This window comes from Nycticebus coucang, chromosome 15 (assembly GCF_027406575.1).
Source record: "Nycticebus coucang isolate mNycCou1 chromosome 15, mNycCou1.pri, whole genome shotgun sequence".
NCBI classification, from domain to species: Eukaryota; Metazoa; Chordata; class Mammalia; order Primates; family Lorisidae; genus Nycticebus; species Nycticebus coucang.
In genome coordinates, this window is record NC_069794.1 from 2,218,736 (window position 1) to 2,236,479 (window position 17,744).

Sequence of the window (17,744 nt, forward strand, 5' to 3'; positions counted from 1 at the left end):
CAGCAGACACTCAGCAAGGCCCAGCCACCCACCCAGCCTCGAGGAAATAAAGGGTATGACTAGTCAGACAAGCACACAAGGAACTTCGCTTATGAAAATGACTTGAAGGGACCCCACAGGTGTCCTCACAAATGCCTTCAGTATTCACCCTGCAAAATGGTTCAGTGACCCTGGTCTCCACACTGAGACGCAGGAAGGCCACGTCAGCTGGGACATGTTACTTCCCCTGCTTCCCTCATCTTTCCATTTTCTCTTCCAATCCTATTCATCTTCAAATACTCTCAAACTGAAGACTGGAAAGGCAAATGTATTTTGCGGTATCAAAAATTCACACCAGAATTGGAAAATACAAAAAAGCCAAAACAAAGTGTAACACTAACACACATCCAGCAAACACATCAAGGAAGGTGAAGTGACACATTTTGTGGCATAAGAAAAATAATCAGTTTAATAATTACAACAACGTAGCATCAACATTGTGGCAGTCAGTGCACGCCCACACAGGACAGCCTGGGCTGTTTAAACCAGGAGTTTCTCCATGGTTGTCAAGGGGCACCCTGGCTGTCCCAGATGCCCAGTGCATGTGGACAAGCACAGATGTCGCTGGGCACGATGACACGGCCTCAGATGCTACATCGTAACAGCGCTTACAACCAAAAGTGCTCCATGTCTGCAGGAGAAAAAATGGCTTTGTCTCCTCATCCACAAAGGTGAGAGCAGCCCATGGGTAAACAGTGCCCCTGAACCCCTAAACCAGACTCCCTCCCCCGGGGAGGTCACAGGTGAAATGATAGTTACACACACAGGGCAGCTCTCAGACGCGTCTCTGCTCCCTAAAGCGCCGAGGAAGATGCCGGACCCAGAGCAGAAAGAGGCAGTGAGTGCATGAACGCCAAGACCTGACGGCTGCCCCGTGCTGGGGAAGAGACATTAGAACACGGAGGTTCTTAGGAAATACTTCGAGCTGATCATTAAGGCAGGTCTGTAAGAGATCTGTCCGGGGGGCACAGACAGTGACGCTGATGGCTACAAGAGGACAGGCTCCAGTTAACTCCTGGCAGGCCAGAGTAGTGACCCATCCTGAGCAGTGAAGCGACCGAGGAGAGTAGTTCCTGAGTTGAGATCTGGCCAAGACAGCAAACTCCAGCGCACTTGAGCTTCACTGTTTCCTCTGTAGTGTCTTCTGCATCTCCAAAAAATGACTTGTAAAAAAAAAGAGCTCACCAAAAACAAGTAAGACTAAACACATGTAATTGGCAATTCTCCTTAAAGGTCCAAACCGTGGCCAGGTTCTGAAGCCCCAGACAGACCCTGCACCTGCACCAGTAAACTGGCGGGGTGTGCTTGGGCACAGACTGGGGTCAGCAAGGGCATGGAAGAGCCTTAAACAGCCAGACAACAAACCACTTCCAAAGCTGCGATTCAAAGGCATCAGAATACAAAGGGTATGGGTGCAGTTACGGGTAATCTGACCAACAGGTGGAGAACCAGAATCACATCTGATGCCAAACAAGTTGTTCTGAGACTCATGTGATTGCACAGTGCTGCAATTTTGGTTTTAAAAGATGCAACACTTATTCTATGAAAAAGTTTATCTCACTTTAAAAATCATCCTCTTCAGAGGAAGGGAAACAAAGCCAAGTTGTGTGGTCACCATTATTTATTGCAGAAGAAAGAAAACTTGGCCCCATGGGCCAGGCTTCCTATTCAGGGCTGCTCAGAACTTGCAGAACCTGCCTAGGCCCAAAAAGACGAGCAAAGCTGAGGCCCCAGTGGGCTTGCTTCCTCCGACTCGTCTGCATTTGGACACAGAGCGGGAAACGTCCCCATGTCTGAGCTTCCACAACTCAGCTGACCTGAACATGTGTATTGCTTGACCCTTGCTCAGCTGCTGCTGTGCCCGGAGGTAAAGCAGACCTCAGGCAGACTGGCCTGACAGTGAAACCCGACCTCCAGGATCAGTGTACAGCATCACCTATCTGGTGCCACCAGATGCAGCGAGATATAATAAATAATACATTTTATTTACAGGTTCTGGTTAAGATTTCTCTTTTTGGGAGGACAGCATTTTGTCATGTTATAAAACTGGTCTGTATAGAAGAGTCTAGGCAATATCCCCAGAAGCAGTGAACACCCCCTGACGGTCCCAGTCCTCAGACACAGGGAGAGGGGGCAGGCACCGGCAGGTGGACAAGGGGCCACGTCAGGGACACTTTGAGTTCAGGCTGGGTTTCAGCCAGCCAGTGCGCTGCCCCAGGAGCCATGGGTCTGGGACGTAATACTGCTCTACATGATTTTCAAACGGGCTGGAAGCATCTTTGCAGACATAAATAAGGCTAAATTATTTAGACACACTGAGGTGGGAAGTACTTTTATAGCCCAGTAGAGTGCGTTGTGATGCAGAGTAAACCAGGCGTCCACAGGAGCTCCCCCACCTCGGCTCTGACGGGTGTGTGAAGAGGGCTTCTCATCGCCCCGCTGGAAGGGCTGCTGGTGGGAAGGAGATTCCAGCGTGGGCAGAAGCCCAGACACAGCCACTCTGGGCACGCATCCACGAGGAATATTTACAAGACACGTGTATATAACACTATTTATCTATTCAATTCAAAGTCCGGATACCAGAAGTTTTAGCCCAGCACTGCACTTATTGCAAAATGAGGTAAGTGAGACGGGCGGAGCCCAGGGCCTCAGCGCCTCCTCCCGCCTGGGTGCTTCAGGGGGGCTTTATCGTTCTCTTCACAGGATTAGCTCGGGGAGCAAGGTGACTGTCCATCCAGCCTGCCCTGCAGTCCTGAACATGGCTGACTTGGGTCAGGAGGCCCCGGCTCCGTCTTGGAGCTGGTCTTCACCAGAACAAAGGGCATTCCTACAGGTTAGTCTCATCCCAAGCAGGATCGTTCATGTTCTTCAGAACTTTCCTCACCAGCTTTTCTAGGTCTTTGCGGGCTCTCTGTTCTTCCTCTAGAGATTTCTTCATCTTTTTGTTATCCTATAAATTAAGCAGACCACAGCACATTCACTATAGCCGGCACACAGCAGGTTTTCCTTTCTCCAACACATCCCCCAGGAGACCCTGGGTTCAGTGAATGAGACGCTGAGTATAACTGTGTGCTGTGGGGTCAGGATGGTCAGCAGGAGACCCCCGGCCTCACTGAATGAGACCCTGGGAGTAACTGTCTGTGTGCTGAGGGATCAGGGCGGTCAGCAGGAGACCCCCGCCCTCAGTGAATGAGATGCTGCATGTAACTGTCTGTGCACTGGGGACTTGGGGGGTCACCCCAGTGGACTCTGTGGCACGCTTTCCCACATAGCTCCTGGGAGCCAGGGTAAATCAGGTGGGAAACAGTAGTAATGGCTCATGTTCATTTCAGTTTATAAATGAGAGATTCTGTAACATGCCATAGAACATGGCTGAAAAAAGCAAAGGAACCAGCTTCTACCCAACACTTCCTTTCAGGTCCACAATTACCCTACGGCATCACAGGGAGCAGCAAGGTACCAGTCACTGAATGAACCCAGTGCTTCTTGGGCTGTAAGAAGGCACATGAGTCCTACTGCTGGGGTGCACGGGGAGTGTGGACAGGGGAGCCCATCAGATAAAGATGAGAAAGACCTGGAGGCCACTCTGGACACTGGTCAGAGGAGCTGAGATGTGCCAACACCACACGGCAGCCTCAGCTCTCTGTCCAATCCCTCCACGTCCTAGGCCACACTGCCCAGGCTGCTCCCCAGCCTAGAGCCCCCAACCTTCCCTCACCTTGCGAGGGAGGACACCACAGCGGTTCACACACATAAATTATAGGCCAACAGACAAAACCCATGGGGTCAGTCAGCCACATCTAACTGACCGACTGGCCCAGCTTCTGAAGCAGCACAAGACCATGCCAGCAGAGACTCGTCTCAAGAGGCAGCTAAGAGGACTTTGAACCACACAGAATTTTAGATGCTTTAAATTATTGCTCCAACAGAATCCAAGGTGGTTTCCGACACTGAAGACAATTTAGTCGAAAGAAAGAGTTTAAACAAGTCACTTTAGAAACCGACTTCCTCGTCTATCACACTTACAAATTTGCTAGAATTTGTAAAAACAAGAGATCTCCTTTTAGTATTTCTCTTGTTTACGGGCAATTTTATTTTTAATGTTTTCTTTTCCCCCATTTATAAAAAGATCAAAAAACGAACTAGGACGCACCTGTCTTAACTCTTGGACTTCATCCTTGAGCGCGTACACAGTGTCGACGAGGCTCCTGCAAGAGGACACAACAGACCCGTGAAGGTCGGGGGCCAGGGAGGGGCGGCCGGGACAGGGCGAGGCGGGTGCCTGGGGCTGGTCAGGCCCCCGCCGCTGCCACAGCTACTTCCGCAGCTTTAAAACAACCAACTTCTCTGTGTGGTGGCTAAACTCTTAGTCCAAGTTAACCTATGACGAAACTTTTAAAATGCAATTTCTGAAGCTATAGCCCAGCCCCTAGGGAACTCTTCCAACTGCACTGCCCACCGTGGGGTTGGACCCCTGCTCTAAACACTGAAGACATCTTACTTTTCTTCTATCACTGTCTGGCCGTTACTTTTAGTTTCTTCAACTATAATCTTCTCTTCTTCTGGAAGCAAAACTTGTGGAGCAGATTCTTTGCGTGAACCTAAGATCATTTAAAACAACGAAACAAAAACAAACACCTCAGGTGAATGTCAGGGCAGAATGAAGAAACAGAACTTGACTATATAACATTACTTATAAATATCAATTCTAGTGACTATGTATTAAACATTTCTCATCAAGATAAGCTAGAGAAGGGCTTTGGCCAGTTTTCTCTGCTGAGCCCCGGCCTCCCATGCCCAAGGCCTCACAGAGGAAAAGAAACACAGGCCTTCTGGTAAACTTCAGCTTCTAAATCTGGATTATGAATCTTTTAAACCCAAAAATATTTAACAGGTGGTATTTTAAAGGTTCTGACCATATTCCTTGGGATAGACAGCTAAAGTTTGAGCCACTGTATTATTCTGAGAATTTCAGAGAGACATAGGAGAGAGACCAAATACGCTGTTTATTAATCAAAGAACCAGCGATGGAACATGTGGCTCTGGGCAATACTGAAAATGAAAGAGCGTGGCATTTAGGGAAAGTGAAATTTATTATTTGGTTCTTTTATAAAACCTTTATTCTGTAGTCCCTGGAATACAAATATGTTTCTAAATGAAAGTAACCTCTTCACACAATGTCAGAGGAACGTGTGTGCCGTTTAGCCGACACCTGAATAAAAACCTGCGGGGACAGTCCCTTAACATGGGGCACGGTCTATACTTCAGAAATTAGTCAGGAAATCCAAACGCTCATTTTAAAAGAGAATCAGATCACGTTCTTAGATAAAGACAATACCATTTTTTAATTTTGAAAATTCAAAAAATTTTCAGATGCAAATTGAAGATATTACCACCACAACACACAAACATTTGCAGGTGGCACCGTGTCAAGCATTTCCCCACAGAAAACGTCCGCTCAGTGTCTGCGATGTGCTCGTGAATTACACAGGTGGTGGTCTGACTTGCTCAAGTCTTGTTTTTTTCTCGCTTATCTTTGATTTGTCTTCCTAAAAGTTTGTCATATCGTAGAAGGGTCCTTGCTGGGTACCCTCATTATAGTGGGAAAATTTGTATCATACAAATGTTTAAAAGGCAGGATTTGAAAGTGTAGCTTCCCCAGCATTTTCCCACATGCCCATACTCCTCCAAATGAGCAAGGTTGACAACAACCATTAAAGCGTGATGACAAGACTACTCTAAAGCCCTCCTGACACCACTCCCCCAGCAGCACATGTCCATGGGCCACATGCTGCCCTCTGTGCACCTGCAAGGCCTGTGCCAACATGTCCCAGACTGTGACAGGGAAATTCAGGATGTGGACCCCTTGTCACCTCGAGTATGAGACGGCGAGACTGAGCTCAGGGTGAGCAGTCAGGTACAGGGCCACATCACGCAGCACAAGACCCAAGGGAGATGTGTTTTACACCAACAAAGGAAAAGAGCCTTAGGGGCAATGAGAAGAATTTCAGCTTGTTGATCAGACGTAGTTACTCAGAATTTTGTTACATGCTGTAATGTGCTGGCATATCCGAGTATGTTTATAAACGGGTTTGTCAGATACTATCTAAAAGCTACCCCTCCTGCTGATGCTGGGCAGCAGACCAGTCACTGGGGGGTGGGGGTGTGCACACGCCTTCACAGGGCTACATCCCACCCACCCTCACTGACCTACACCTCAGGAGTCATTTTTTCAGACTTAACCGTCAGACAGGACTGCCAGATACGGTTTCAGAAAGAAACATATTTCTGAAAACAGTAAGCTGCAGTATCAGTCTGCCCAGAAATCTCTGGCAAGTTGCAAGAGGCAAGGGCTGAGATGGCCCCTTGAGACCCTGTGGGCTGAGGGTCGGCTACTAGGCAGTGCTGCTGGGATATGGCGGCCACACAGCAAGGTGAAGGACTCCCCTGTGCTTCTGCTACCCACATAAAAGGGGTGCATGTTTTTAGAAGAAAAACATTCAAGTACTACTTGCCCAGAAGATACAAAAGGATTTGTAAAGATTCAGATACTATTAATACCACAGGTACTAGAAACACACGGCTTTACTTAATCCCCGTTAAGAGAAGTAAACTGGCAACTCCGAAGTGTCCCCTGTTCCTAACCACCCCGTCAGCTGGCTGCGAGCCTGCGAAGTTGATGCCCGTGTCTGAGTGGAATCGGGAGAAGGCACTATCACATGGTCTCTTCAAATGGATTAGCCAATGAAACTAGTTTTTAGGTAACTATTTCTTTTAAATTATTTTTGCCTTTTCTTCTACCTTCCTAGACATTGTATGTTTACAGCACCAAGGTATTCAAATGACATAAAGGAGAGTCACGGACGGTGCTAACTCCTGTGCTGTTGTGGGGACACTCTGCAGTGGCATCAGTTAGCCACTGAGTCTCAGCCTCGTTACATATAAAACAATAAAACCGCTTCTCCGGAGCTGTTCTGAGGATTAATTTGAATATGACGCATTATAAACATCTTTTAACAGATGAACTCATAAAGAAAAAAGCCATTCCATTACATAACAATCAATTTGAGGAATTTAGGCCCCTAAGACAAGGCAGGAAGCTGCATATGGGTGACAATGGCCTTATTTTTGTAAACAAAGCACTGGAGGATGTAATGACTTAGTATAGAAATCTAAGTCTGAGAATTTTTATTATGGACAGGATGTACCACCTGCTCGATTCCTGCAATGCACTAAAGTGAAAAATGCCCTTTACAGATCTGATGGTGAGTTAAGAGGCTTATAATAGAAAATTATTCATTAGTCTGCCTAGAAATTCATGTAATGCTAATCATCTGTCTCGTTTCAATACAAATTTTTCTAAAATGACTGAAAGATTTTATAGCCTTTCAAAAAAAATAAGCATTTTCTAGCCAGGTTTATATATAAGTTGACTATTTAAGAACAAAGTTTTACAAAGTAAACAGATTTAACAAGTTATCTCAGAGATTATTAACTATCTTTGGAGGCATCATAGCACGTTTTTCCCAAATTACTTAAATTAAAAAACAATTTAACAATAGAACAAATCACCAGAATGTTCTATCATTTTACATAAAACCCTACTAACAGAGGCTCAGACTCAGATGGACACATTCGTAATGTGTCTAGTACAGTCAAGATCTGTGTTTCCCAAACTTCTGTGTTTCTGGAGCTGAGAGGGGCTCCAGAGCACACCATTTCAGGAACCTCTTAGAGATTCACTGAAATGAATCTGACAGCACAATAGAGGTTTCAGTGTAAAAATACTGTACTTTAGCACTTCTGAAACTCAGATTTTTTAATATACTTAATATTGTAAATTAAAACCTGAAAATAAGTTTCCTAGGTAACTGTTTGAGAAGTTCTACACAAGCCTATAAACTGCCTATTTTTAGAAGCACCCACTCAACATTGCTGGTTGGCTGTTAATTGTTTCCCACGTGGAGGCAGGAATAAGAAAAACATCAGTATAGCAAAATAATTATTTATATTTAACACCAACCCAAATCTAGTACTTCTCAAATTCAAGACTTGAGAATGTGCCCGCAGACACCCAGTACCTTTCCCACCAAGGCCTGCTGAGGACCACGGCAATGACAGTCCCACACTGCCCACCAGGGTCACTGTGCTGTGTGTTGGGCAACACCAGCAGGCACTGGGGTCCCATGGCAACACTCAGGAGCAGGATCCAGAAGCCTGGAGATGTGTTTGTATTAACATGAACACATGTAAAATTCTAGATAGATCTGAGTACCCTGCCTCCCCTTCCCTAAATATTCACAGATCCCTGGAGAACTGTGGACCTTAGTTTAAGAAACACAGATCTGATCTGATATTTCTATTTTATAGACCAGCCGACGTGCCCAGAGGGCTCAGTGCCCCGCCTAGTTATCCTGGGCAGTTGTTCCTTAATCTGACACAAACCAACTGGATGTTTCAGGACTCATGCAGCCTGGCCATCAAATCGAGGCACCAGTACGGTGGGTGGGTGCAACGCATGTGTGGGGCTGTCTGCAACAGAAGCCGAAGACCAGTCTAAGCTTGTCAAAAGAGAACACCTGCCCATCTGGCCAGAGGTCAAGTACACTGATGACAAACCTCGGTTTCTGTAGATTTAGATTCTAAAATCTGAATCTAATTATAATCAGCTGAAATTGAAATAACTTTCATAATGGAGCAAAATACTGCACTTTCAAAAAAACGTAATAAAATCTCTCAAAAGTTATCTAGGCCACCTTGTTGTTTATGGCTAATTTGTTTTTCTTAGAAAAAGAAAACACGTGGCTTTCAGAGCATTCCCTGAGGTCGTCCTCTGCGTCTTGCCCAAGCCCTGCACCTGCCACTAGGATGTCCTCCTCCTGTTACCCTGCTTCATTCTCCTCTTCTTAGCCTGATGTACACTTTACAAGACAAACATAAGACACTGACCTTATGCTAAATAAAAAGCTTCTAAAGTGCTTTTTCCTATTTATGCACAAAACCAATAATGCTTCTTTCTGGAGACAAACTTTCAAATGATTGAAAACTTATTTTAAAAAAATGTAAGAGGGAAAAAGATGAAATAAAAATGTGTAAGGAGTGAACCTGCATTGTCTAGAACATACTTAACCTAAGAAAGTGCAAGCTTTTCTCTCGGGTGTCCCGCTGACTGGCTCGCCCGTGTCCAGGAAGAACAGCCAAACACACTGAACTGCAGACTAGGCTACTCCCCCTCCCCCACGTAACAAATATTAAAAGCCACGGGGCTAGCAAATGCAAAATTTATTTCAACTGTACATAACAGATTTTTTTTATAAAACAAACACTTCATTGCCATATGCAACCACAAACAATAATATGCATACTGTACAGTACAATGCGACATTCAGATGTACATCCAGTGTTTTCAAATGTTTGTCACCTACTAAAAATGGCTTTTCCCATTCACAGATAAAGATCACAATATATAGATTTTTTCAAGATCTTATACCACTATATACACGTTACTGTGTTTGGCAGTTTTATGCAAAACACATACTGTAGCTTATTAGACGCCTGCGGCAAGTGTTTCAATGGGACACCAGTTAGGCCGTTTGAAAGGGCCTGACAATGGCTCAACCTACCTTCGAGTCCAGATTCCCCAGCTTTTCATCATAACACTAACTGTACACACATATATTACAGAACTGCATAAACAGAAGATACTATTATTGGTGTGACTAAAGTTCAACAAAAACAGAAACATTGACCCTTTGGATGCCGTACCACCACTGCCACATGAGAACTGTCTTCTGGGGCCTGTGGCACAAACACTTCTTAACAAAGTCATAAGAGCCAATGGTGTTAGACATTCAAAACAAATGCAAACAAACAAAACAAAAAAAAAGCCAAGTTATCATCTGCAGTAATCTCAGCATCAGTAGAGAAGCATCCTCAAAATGGCTGTGACTGGTCAGAAAGCAAGGATGGCAGATCGTCAAGACTCTGGTGTAGAGCATCGAGGACAATGCCTCGCTAAGATAACCAGATGGTACTTGGCACTAAAAAAAATGAAGTGCAGCAACTGTATTCCAATGTGTGGTGTCCACAGCACGTTGACAGGCAGCCCAAGTTTCCCTAAGGCATGGCAAAGGCATCTAAACCAATGCACTAATTATTAGTCTCCAAGTAAACAAAAAGATAGCCTACTACTAAGATCAGAAAAGAGGATTTTCTATATAAAACTGAAATTGCTTCTAAAACTATCGTATGATATTGAGTAAGTATATAAACGTCACAGCCATCTTATTTCTCCAGAGATTCGATGTGCTATTTGCCGGGACATAAACCCCAACTCTACTGGAGATTAAATTAACACTGGGCTTTGACTAAACTTAAAGACTGCTCCTCGATTTTCTTATTTATGCCAGCTGATACGAAATACAAAATCTCCAGCTGGCCTGAGCAGTTCAGATGCCACTTGGGAGGGAACGGCTGCCCGGCAACCTTTGTGCCGTCACCTCCCATGCAGAAAGAAGCTGCCTGACCCCCAGACGCTGTGCTGCTGCCAGGGGTCACCAGCACCACTGGGTCTGTGAGCAGTGGACCCAGCTTGCAGGACACCACTGACCAGAGGTCACTCTGTGCAAAGATCAGCACACTGAATACATGAGTGTGGCAAAGGAGGGTGTGGGTGGGAAAAGAAACAGGCCACCTGGAATTACAGCCGCCCTGAAGGAAGGACGAGGTGGTATCCCCGCGGCCCATAGCGCCTATTTCAGGGGGTGCTCACAACAGCCGTGAGCTCCCGTCTCAACACTGAGTGTGCATGGCAGACGACACAGCTTGGCCTCTCAAGCGATGGCTAGATGTGGACTTGATGCTATAACTGAATGCAACATGTCACATTCAGTTTTTGAAGCGGAAATCAGTCTGAGTGAGGCCAGTGAAAACTCCTTACAACAAATCCTAGGAAAGCAGGGGAGATTTTTATAAGTGAATTACTGGGTGCTAGTAGGTCTTCAAAGGACCTTGGTATGAATAGCCTATTATAATAAAACACCAGGGTTGCTGTAAACGGAGTTTCACTGCAGCTGGTTGCTGAAAATAATGTGCTCATGGCTCTTACAGACAACATTAAGTGTGGGTGACAGTGCCAGCCTGGCTGTGATTGAGGCCAAAGCACCCGACTTTTAAAAAAGCACACCAATGGCCTCTCTGGACACAGCCTTGCCTTCACGCGCAGAGGCTGAATGTTTCAGGTTTAGGCTTCAGACCTTTCGTGCAGGAACGTGAGTGGTGGGTGAGCTAAGTGCAGTGACAGAAAGGCTGCTGAGTTGAGGACGAGCATCTGAGCCGTGACAGCAAGTTCTGCCCTTCACGGCCACACGCAGGACATGCAGGAGCACAGAGCCGTGGGGTGGGGACATCTCTGCACGTACAGGATGCCCGTCCGTCTGTGCGTCTGCCCAGGCCCTGGGCCCACAGCGTCCTGCGTGACCACCAGACACAGCTGGGCCTGGCTCCACACTCCCGTGTGCCGCCTCCTGTCTCTACAGCTACTGCACCACGTTCATCGTGCGTGAGACACTCAGGCCCTTCAATACAAAGCGGGTCTGCTCCGTGTTGTGGCACTTAGATCACAAACCTGTGTGTTTTCAGTAGAAAATATAAAAGTGTTCATACAGCTGTATCCAAAAACAAATGAAACAGTTGCTACACTGAGAATAAAAACTCGAACCATGTGGAGCAGTGGGCGCTGCCACCAAGAAGAGCCACCCCCTCCCTCCACCGCAGCTTGGAGTGTATACTCCAAGCAGCAGTTAAGCCTCCACAAAGTACAATGGGAAATACCAGGAACACTCTCAAAAGTTGTAAAATATCACATAAAAGAGACAAGAACAGCAAGAAAACATCTAAGAAAAGCAGGCTGCGATACCACAAGCATTTGTTAAGAAAAGCTCAGGTGCGTTAGTTCTGGTGAGAGATATATGAGCAACAGCTCTTACGAGAGGCAGAACCCATTCTGTAACTATGGGCTGTCCATATACTGTCATAGTCAGAGTCTTCCGAGAGGTCTGAAGGCTCCAAACGAGAAAGGCTACTGCGACGACCCAGGGAGTCTAGACTTGACTGGTCGTCGTCAGCCAGGACGTGATTATGCATCAGGTCAGTGCCTTGCCATGCTAAGACGTGGGGACGTGACGGGGGTGACAGGCGGGGGAGGAGGACAGACAGGAAGAGCCACAACCAAAAACATGGAACAAAAGCAAAAGGTGATGGGAAGAGAAGGAAAAGAGAAAATACTGTTAAAAAATGCAACAATGCTCATTTCTCCTTATTTATGGCTGGGTTTTAATTATGAACTTAGTACAACCAGAGTGAATAAACCTAACACATCATATTACTTTCAAATTGCTCTTTTTTCAAGGTAATGCTGTAATATAAAGCCCTCATTTAAGAAAACTTTTCCAAATTATACCCATGCCCAAAAGACAATTCTATAAACATTTGTCAATTAACCAATTTCTATTCCACATTCTATAAACAAATGATCTCATTTAGGACGTTTTCTGTAAAAAGGCCCATGTATGTGGCTACTTGAAAATGACTTCTTATTTTAAGTACACATATTCAATGCAAAATAATCTCAAAGGGATTTGGACTTATTTCCCTTCAGCTATGCCAAGACTACAGATAAATCCATCACCTGGGGGGTCTAGACTTACCGTCTCAGTCTATGACCACTGTGAGAATTTCAGAAGGGAGAAAGTACTAATCAGGGCCCATGACCTTCCCCGCACCCGCTACCTGCTCCCCGTGCTTGCCAGGGCGCAGCCCCAGGCCTGGGGACAGCAGGGAGCTAAGTGTGTCTGCACTGCCACTGACCCTGAGGCAGACGTTTTGCCATCAGGAACAAGTGTGAACTGGTAATGCCACAATGCTAAAAGGACAACAGAAGGAAGTGGTACAAAACTGGAAGAGACAACCCCACAGTGGCTGCTAACTACAAACAATGACACTGGTCTGGCAGCAGGCTAAGAGGCACGCAGGGCTGCAGCCCTCACCAGGAAGCAGGGCCCTCTGCACCAGGGCGTGCTGTACAAAGCACCTCACAGCGGCCGCGGTCTCCCAGCCTACTCCTGCTTCTGGTCTGAACAACCTACTTCCAGACTGTAACTAATGTCTGGTCTGAGAAGATCATTAATTCCTTGACACAGAAATCAAGACCAAAGACATTTGATTTATAAAGTCTTCTTGGGATCCAAATGTATACTGAACTGTTATGGTGGATGACTGTAGTCCCAGCTACTTAGGAGGCTGAGGCAGGAGGATTGCTTGGGCCCAGGAGTTTGAGGTTATTGTGGGCTAGGCTGAGGTGAGACTCTGTCTCACAAAAAAAAAAAAGGCGGGGGTGAGGGACGCTATTTTCACTATGATCCCATTTCCATTATGCAGACCACCTTTCCAGAACAATCAATTTCTCATTTCTCGTATGAATCTCCAATTAAAGAAATCTCTAGTTTCTCCTTGTTTTTTAAGGTTGTTAGGCTTAAGGCTATTTATATGGTTATCAGCCCTCTGAGGCCTCAGAGTCGTTTGCCCACAACATTCACTAAAACCAAAAATCCATGTATCATCTGAAGCTTTTCTTGCACAAGAGAAATGAAAATACATAACACAGGCAACCTGATGAAAAAAGGAGCTCTTGGCAGATGAAAGCAGCAAAGACACAGGCGTGTCACAGGGCACTGTCCCTGGTCCTAAGAAACGTGGCCTGCACTGTGACACACTAGATACTTGGACACCAGAAGTCAAGGGAGCTGCTCAAGTCCCTGGTATAAAATGGCCCAGTGTTTACACGTAGCCCACACACATCCTCCCACGTGCTGCGTCTCTAGACCACCAGTGACACCTACCCCAGTGGAAGAGCTGTGTAAATGGCTAGTATACTGTACTGACTTTGTATCTGTGTTATTCTATTGCTGCATTACTTTTTTTCTTCTCAAATATTTTTTCATCTATGATTGGTTTGATCAGCAGGTGCAGAGCCCATGGACACAGAAGGCCAAATGAATCTGGTCTGTTTACTTGAGACTGCTGAGTTTAAAAATTTTATTTTAAGTAACTGAAATTTAGATGACTTAGAACATTTTCAATTCAGGAGCACCCATAGCTCAGTGGCTAGGGTGCCAGCTACATGCTCTGGGGCTGGTGGGTTCAAAGCTGGCCTGGGCCTGCTAAACAAAAAAATAGCTAGATGTTGTGGCAGGCACCTATAGTCCCAGCTATTAGGGAGGCTAAGGCAAGAGAATCACTTGAGCCCACGAGTTTGAGGTTGCTGTGAGCTGTGATGCCACAGCACTCTACGGAGGGCGTCAAAGTGAGACTCTGTCAAAAAAAAAAAAATTTCAATTCAATCCAAAACCCTATGGCCGTTTCTTATAGCCTGTAACTTAAAATATAATCACTGTCAGATTATGAACATGTAATACCTTGAATCACAATAATTTGTGATTATAAATTATTACTTCATTATACAGATCTTATTCCACATTTTGATACTTCACCCTGGCCTTTTCATTTCCTTCCTATTGTGCTGAGCAGTTACTACAAATAGGTATTTCCACCAAAGCAAGACAGTACTGACCCTTGGCAAAAAGTCTTAATGTCACAGTACTAGAAATGGTAACAAGAAAGTGTTTCTAGATGATCCACAGATTCTACCTGGAATTTAACCCTGCCAGCCTACCTTCACAGATGTCATCTTTGACAAAAGCTAAAGCAAGTAAAGCCCTTTTCCTTCAACATTAGTTTAAAATAAGACATGATGCTAATTCAAACCACCACACTGCAGATGACGACAATGAAAGGGGAGGTAAACTATCTGCCCAAAGTCCAGGTGGGAAAAATACCAGATGTTAAAGCCTAACAGACCCCAGGTTTTATGCTGAAGTAAAATATCAATCAGCCACCTCTTAAAAAAAAAAAGAAAAAGGAAAAACCACCAAGCTGTGTCCTCCTGCGCGTCAGGCGGCATGACCGCGAGCCCGCTGGGCACAGGCGCAGCAGAGGGGCCCTCCTGCAGACCGTGCACTGCGACACCAGGGGCTGGGAAGATCCAGGGAAAAGCCGCTTTCCAGTCCACACACGGACACTGCACAGAAGACACAGGTGGGCTTTGTGGTTCTGAAATCTACTGAGCAGATTGGTTGTTAACTTCTGAAAATTAAGGGAAAAAGAAGTCATTGTTCTAAAAAAAAAAAAAAAAAGGCTAAATGAAGCCTAATTCTAGGTTTATTTTGGACAACAATAAGCAGATTTTTAAAAAATCTCAATATCACACATCAATAGTTCAAACAGCTGAAACAAAGGCACTAATCTTCCACTGCTTTCTAAACAAACCCTCTCTGAGCAGAACTTTTATGAATTCTGGCTGTACCTGATATCTAAATATTTCCTAACAAACGTTTCTAGAAGGTCACACCTATGCCCTCAACTCAGGCAGCCGGCCACCTGCTTCACGCCTGATGCCCTCACAGGGAAGAGTAAGGCTGACCAACCACAAGAGGCCACAGAACGGTTCCCTTCACACTGTCACTTGAAACAAACAGAATAAAACACCCCAATTCCCAGGACATCACAGGGAAACTTACTTGAGTTGAGCGTCTGCCGCGTTTTGGCGCTTGTGCAGTAAGCTTCAATGACCTTCAGAATCTGAGCGTCTTCCTCCAAAGCAGCGGTGCCTGTCAAGAGACACATGACACTCAAATCCAGTCCTGAGCAGGACTGACCAGATGGGCACAGCCATCAGCTCGGCCAAGAGGGACAGTGACAATAACCCCTCCTTCTACTTTCTCATAACCATTTTCTAAGTATTTAAAAACAGTAATATTTAAAAGTGGTTTTCATTTTTTAAATGTATTTTATCTGCAAAGTATCTGGCAAAGTGCTAATACCCCAACTTACAGAGGCCATCCTACTAATCCATAAAACAGTATCCCTCAAATTGGGAAACGGCCAGAGAATAAACAAGAAAAACAGTCAGCTCAGTTCCACTGAAGCAAGAAATAGAATTTTAAATAACATGTTCATTCATGTTTTCACACACCAGCCTGACAAAACTCAGACTGACCTCCTCCGCTGATGTGGACAGTGGAGTGAAACCAGGCATGACTGTCCAGAACGGCAGCCCGCTGTCCTCACCAAAAGCCTCTGAGGGAAACATTCCCTGACCCACAAAATCGCACTTGGAATTTAATCTCAGGCAGTCATGAAGCCCAGCCCAGAGCTCTTCCTTAAACGGTGGGCTCCCTGAACACAGCCCCACTTCACCTAGAGACCTAGGCCCTGAGCACAGTCCTCCAGAAGTCAGCACCCAGGGCAGGAGCCCAGCTGCACCTCATGACCGGCCGGTGCTGAGTAACAGTCACACACACGGCTCATAGTTGATCCTGCGAGCAAACTATTATTTGTTATTTTTCTGTTTGTATATTTTCTAAGATTTTATTTATATTTTTAAAGGCTTATTTTAACAAAAAAAGTGCAAAGAATAGAAGGCTAAAATATTTATAGCTACATAATTTAATAACCCAGATCAAGTATTTAAAGTCCTAAAAGCTTAAAAGAAAGAGGTGTGATTTCACTAATTGGGGTCCAGAATCTCATAGGCCTCTTCTGGGAAAGGTAAGAAAGGTAAGTTTAACAGCTGGACCCACGCACGGCAGGAAGTACAGCAGCGTGCACAGGTTGGCCGTTCCCTGCTCCCTCCATCCAGCTGCTGTTACAACTCCATTGCACAGTGCAGGGAAAGATGCAGGAGGACGGAAGGACGCTGCTCCCACTGTCCGGCAGCCACTGCTGATGGACTCCTCACCACCAAAGGTCAAGGGAAGCGCACTGACCAGACGACAGCCACATTTTCTACACAGCACCAACCATTTCACAAACTAGAGATTTCCTGGATTATGAATGTCATAAAGATTAACATAACTTAAAAGATTATAACCTGACCATTACTCTGCACTTCCTGTGCAGGAGACACTACTGACACAACCTTTTCCCAGTCCACACTGAGCGAACGGCCTTCAAATTCCTCCCTGACCTACTGTCTGCCCCAGGCCCCCCATCTCTTGTCCCCTACGCCTACACAACCTCATGCTTGAACTGCACTTGAGCTCTGAGAACACTTGAAGCTTTTGCCACTGGCTCCAAACTTCCCCAGGATTAGAACCACGTGTCAGGTTGCCCACCTGAGCACCTGCCCACCCTCTGGGCTCCTCCTCCCTCACAAGGGGCCATGATCACCCCCCCCCCCACCCCGCTAGCTGCTTCCACTCTGCTCTCTATCCTCCAAACAGGGCCATGGCGGCCGGTATTCAAGGCATCTGAGTCATTCTCACTCCACAGGGGTGGGCCTGAGGAACAAGCCCTCCATGTCCCCTAAACACACCCCAAGGCAGAGTCTGCCCAGACTCAGCTCACCTGCTTCCTCAGCCCACATCTCTGCTCTCCATGCCCTGACCAACGCCCCCCACAGCCCACACACTCAGTCACCCTCTTGTGTGGTTCCTTGTCGAGCTCTTTCTCCTAAAATGCAGGCTGAATGAGGACAGTTTTCTTTCAACCTCTGCCATGTCCCTTGTCCCAACACATGAACCTGTGCAAGTGTCAACAGAAGGAAGCCAGGACCCAACCCCAGCTCATCACACAGACAGTGTCGAGAC

General features: G+C 45.9%; 1 protein-coding gene across 11 annotated transcripts in view; it reads right to left on the reverse strand.

Annotated features, from left to right (window-relative positions):
- Positions 1-305: 305 nt before the first annotated feature.
- The window catches only part of ARHGEF7 (Rho guanine nucleotide exchange factor 7), a 151,548-nt gene continuing 134,109 nt past the window's right edge, over positions 306-17,744 (reverse strand). For 5 of the 11 annotated variants that reach the window (XM_053563064.1, XM_053563063.1, XM_053563073.1 and 2 more), the window contains 5 exons: positions 15,675-15,764; positions 12,027-12,203; positions 4,541-4,640; positions 4,193-4,247; positions 307-2,989 (listed from right to left, as the gene is read on the reverse strand). In XM_053563064.1, coding sequence (XP_053419039.1) covers positions 2,867-2,989; positions 4,193-4,247; positions 4,541-4,640; positions 12,027-12,203; positions 15,675-15,764 — 545 coding nt within the window. In that variant the 3' untranslated portion in view covers positions 307-2,866. Of the gene's footprint in view, positions 2,990-4,192; positions 4,248-4,540; positions 4,641-12,026; positions 12,204-15,674; positions 15,765-17,744 lie in introns of all 11 variants that reach the window. The other 6 variants (XM_053563070.1, XM_053563071.1, XM_053563065.1 and 3 more) reach the window with 4 other exon arrangements.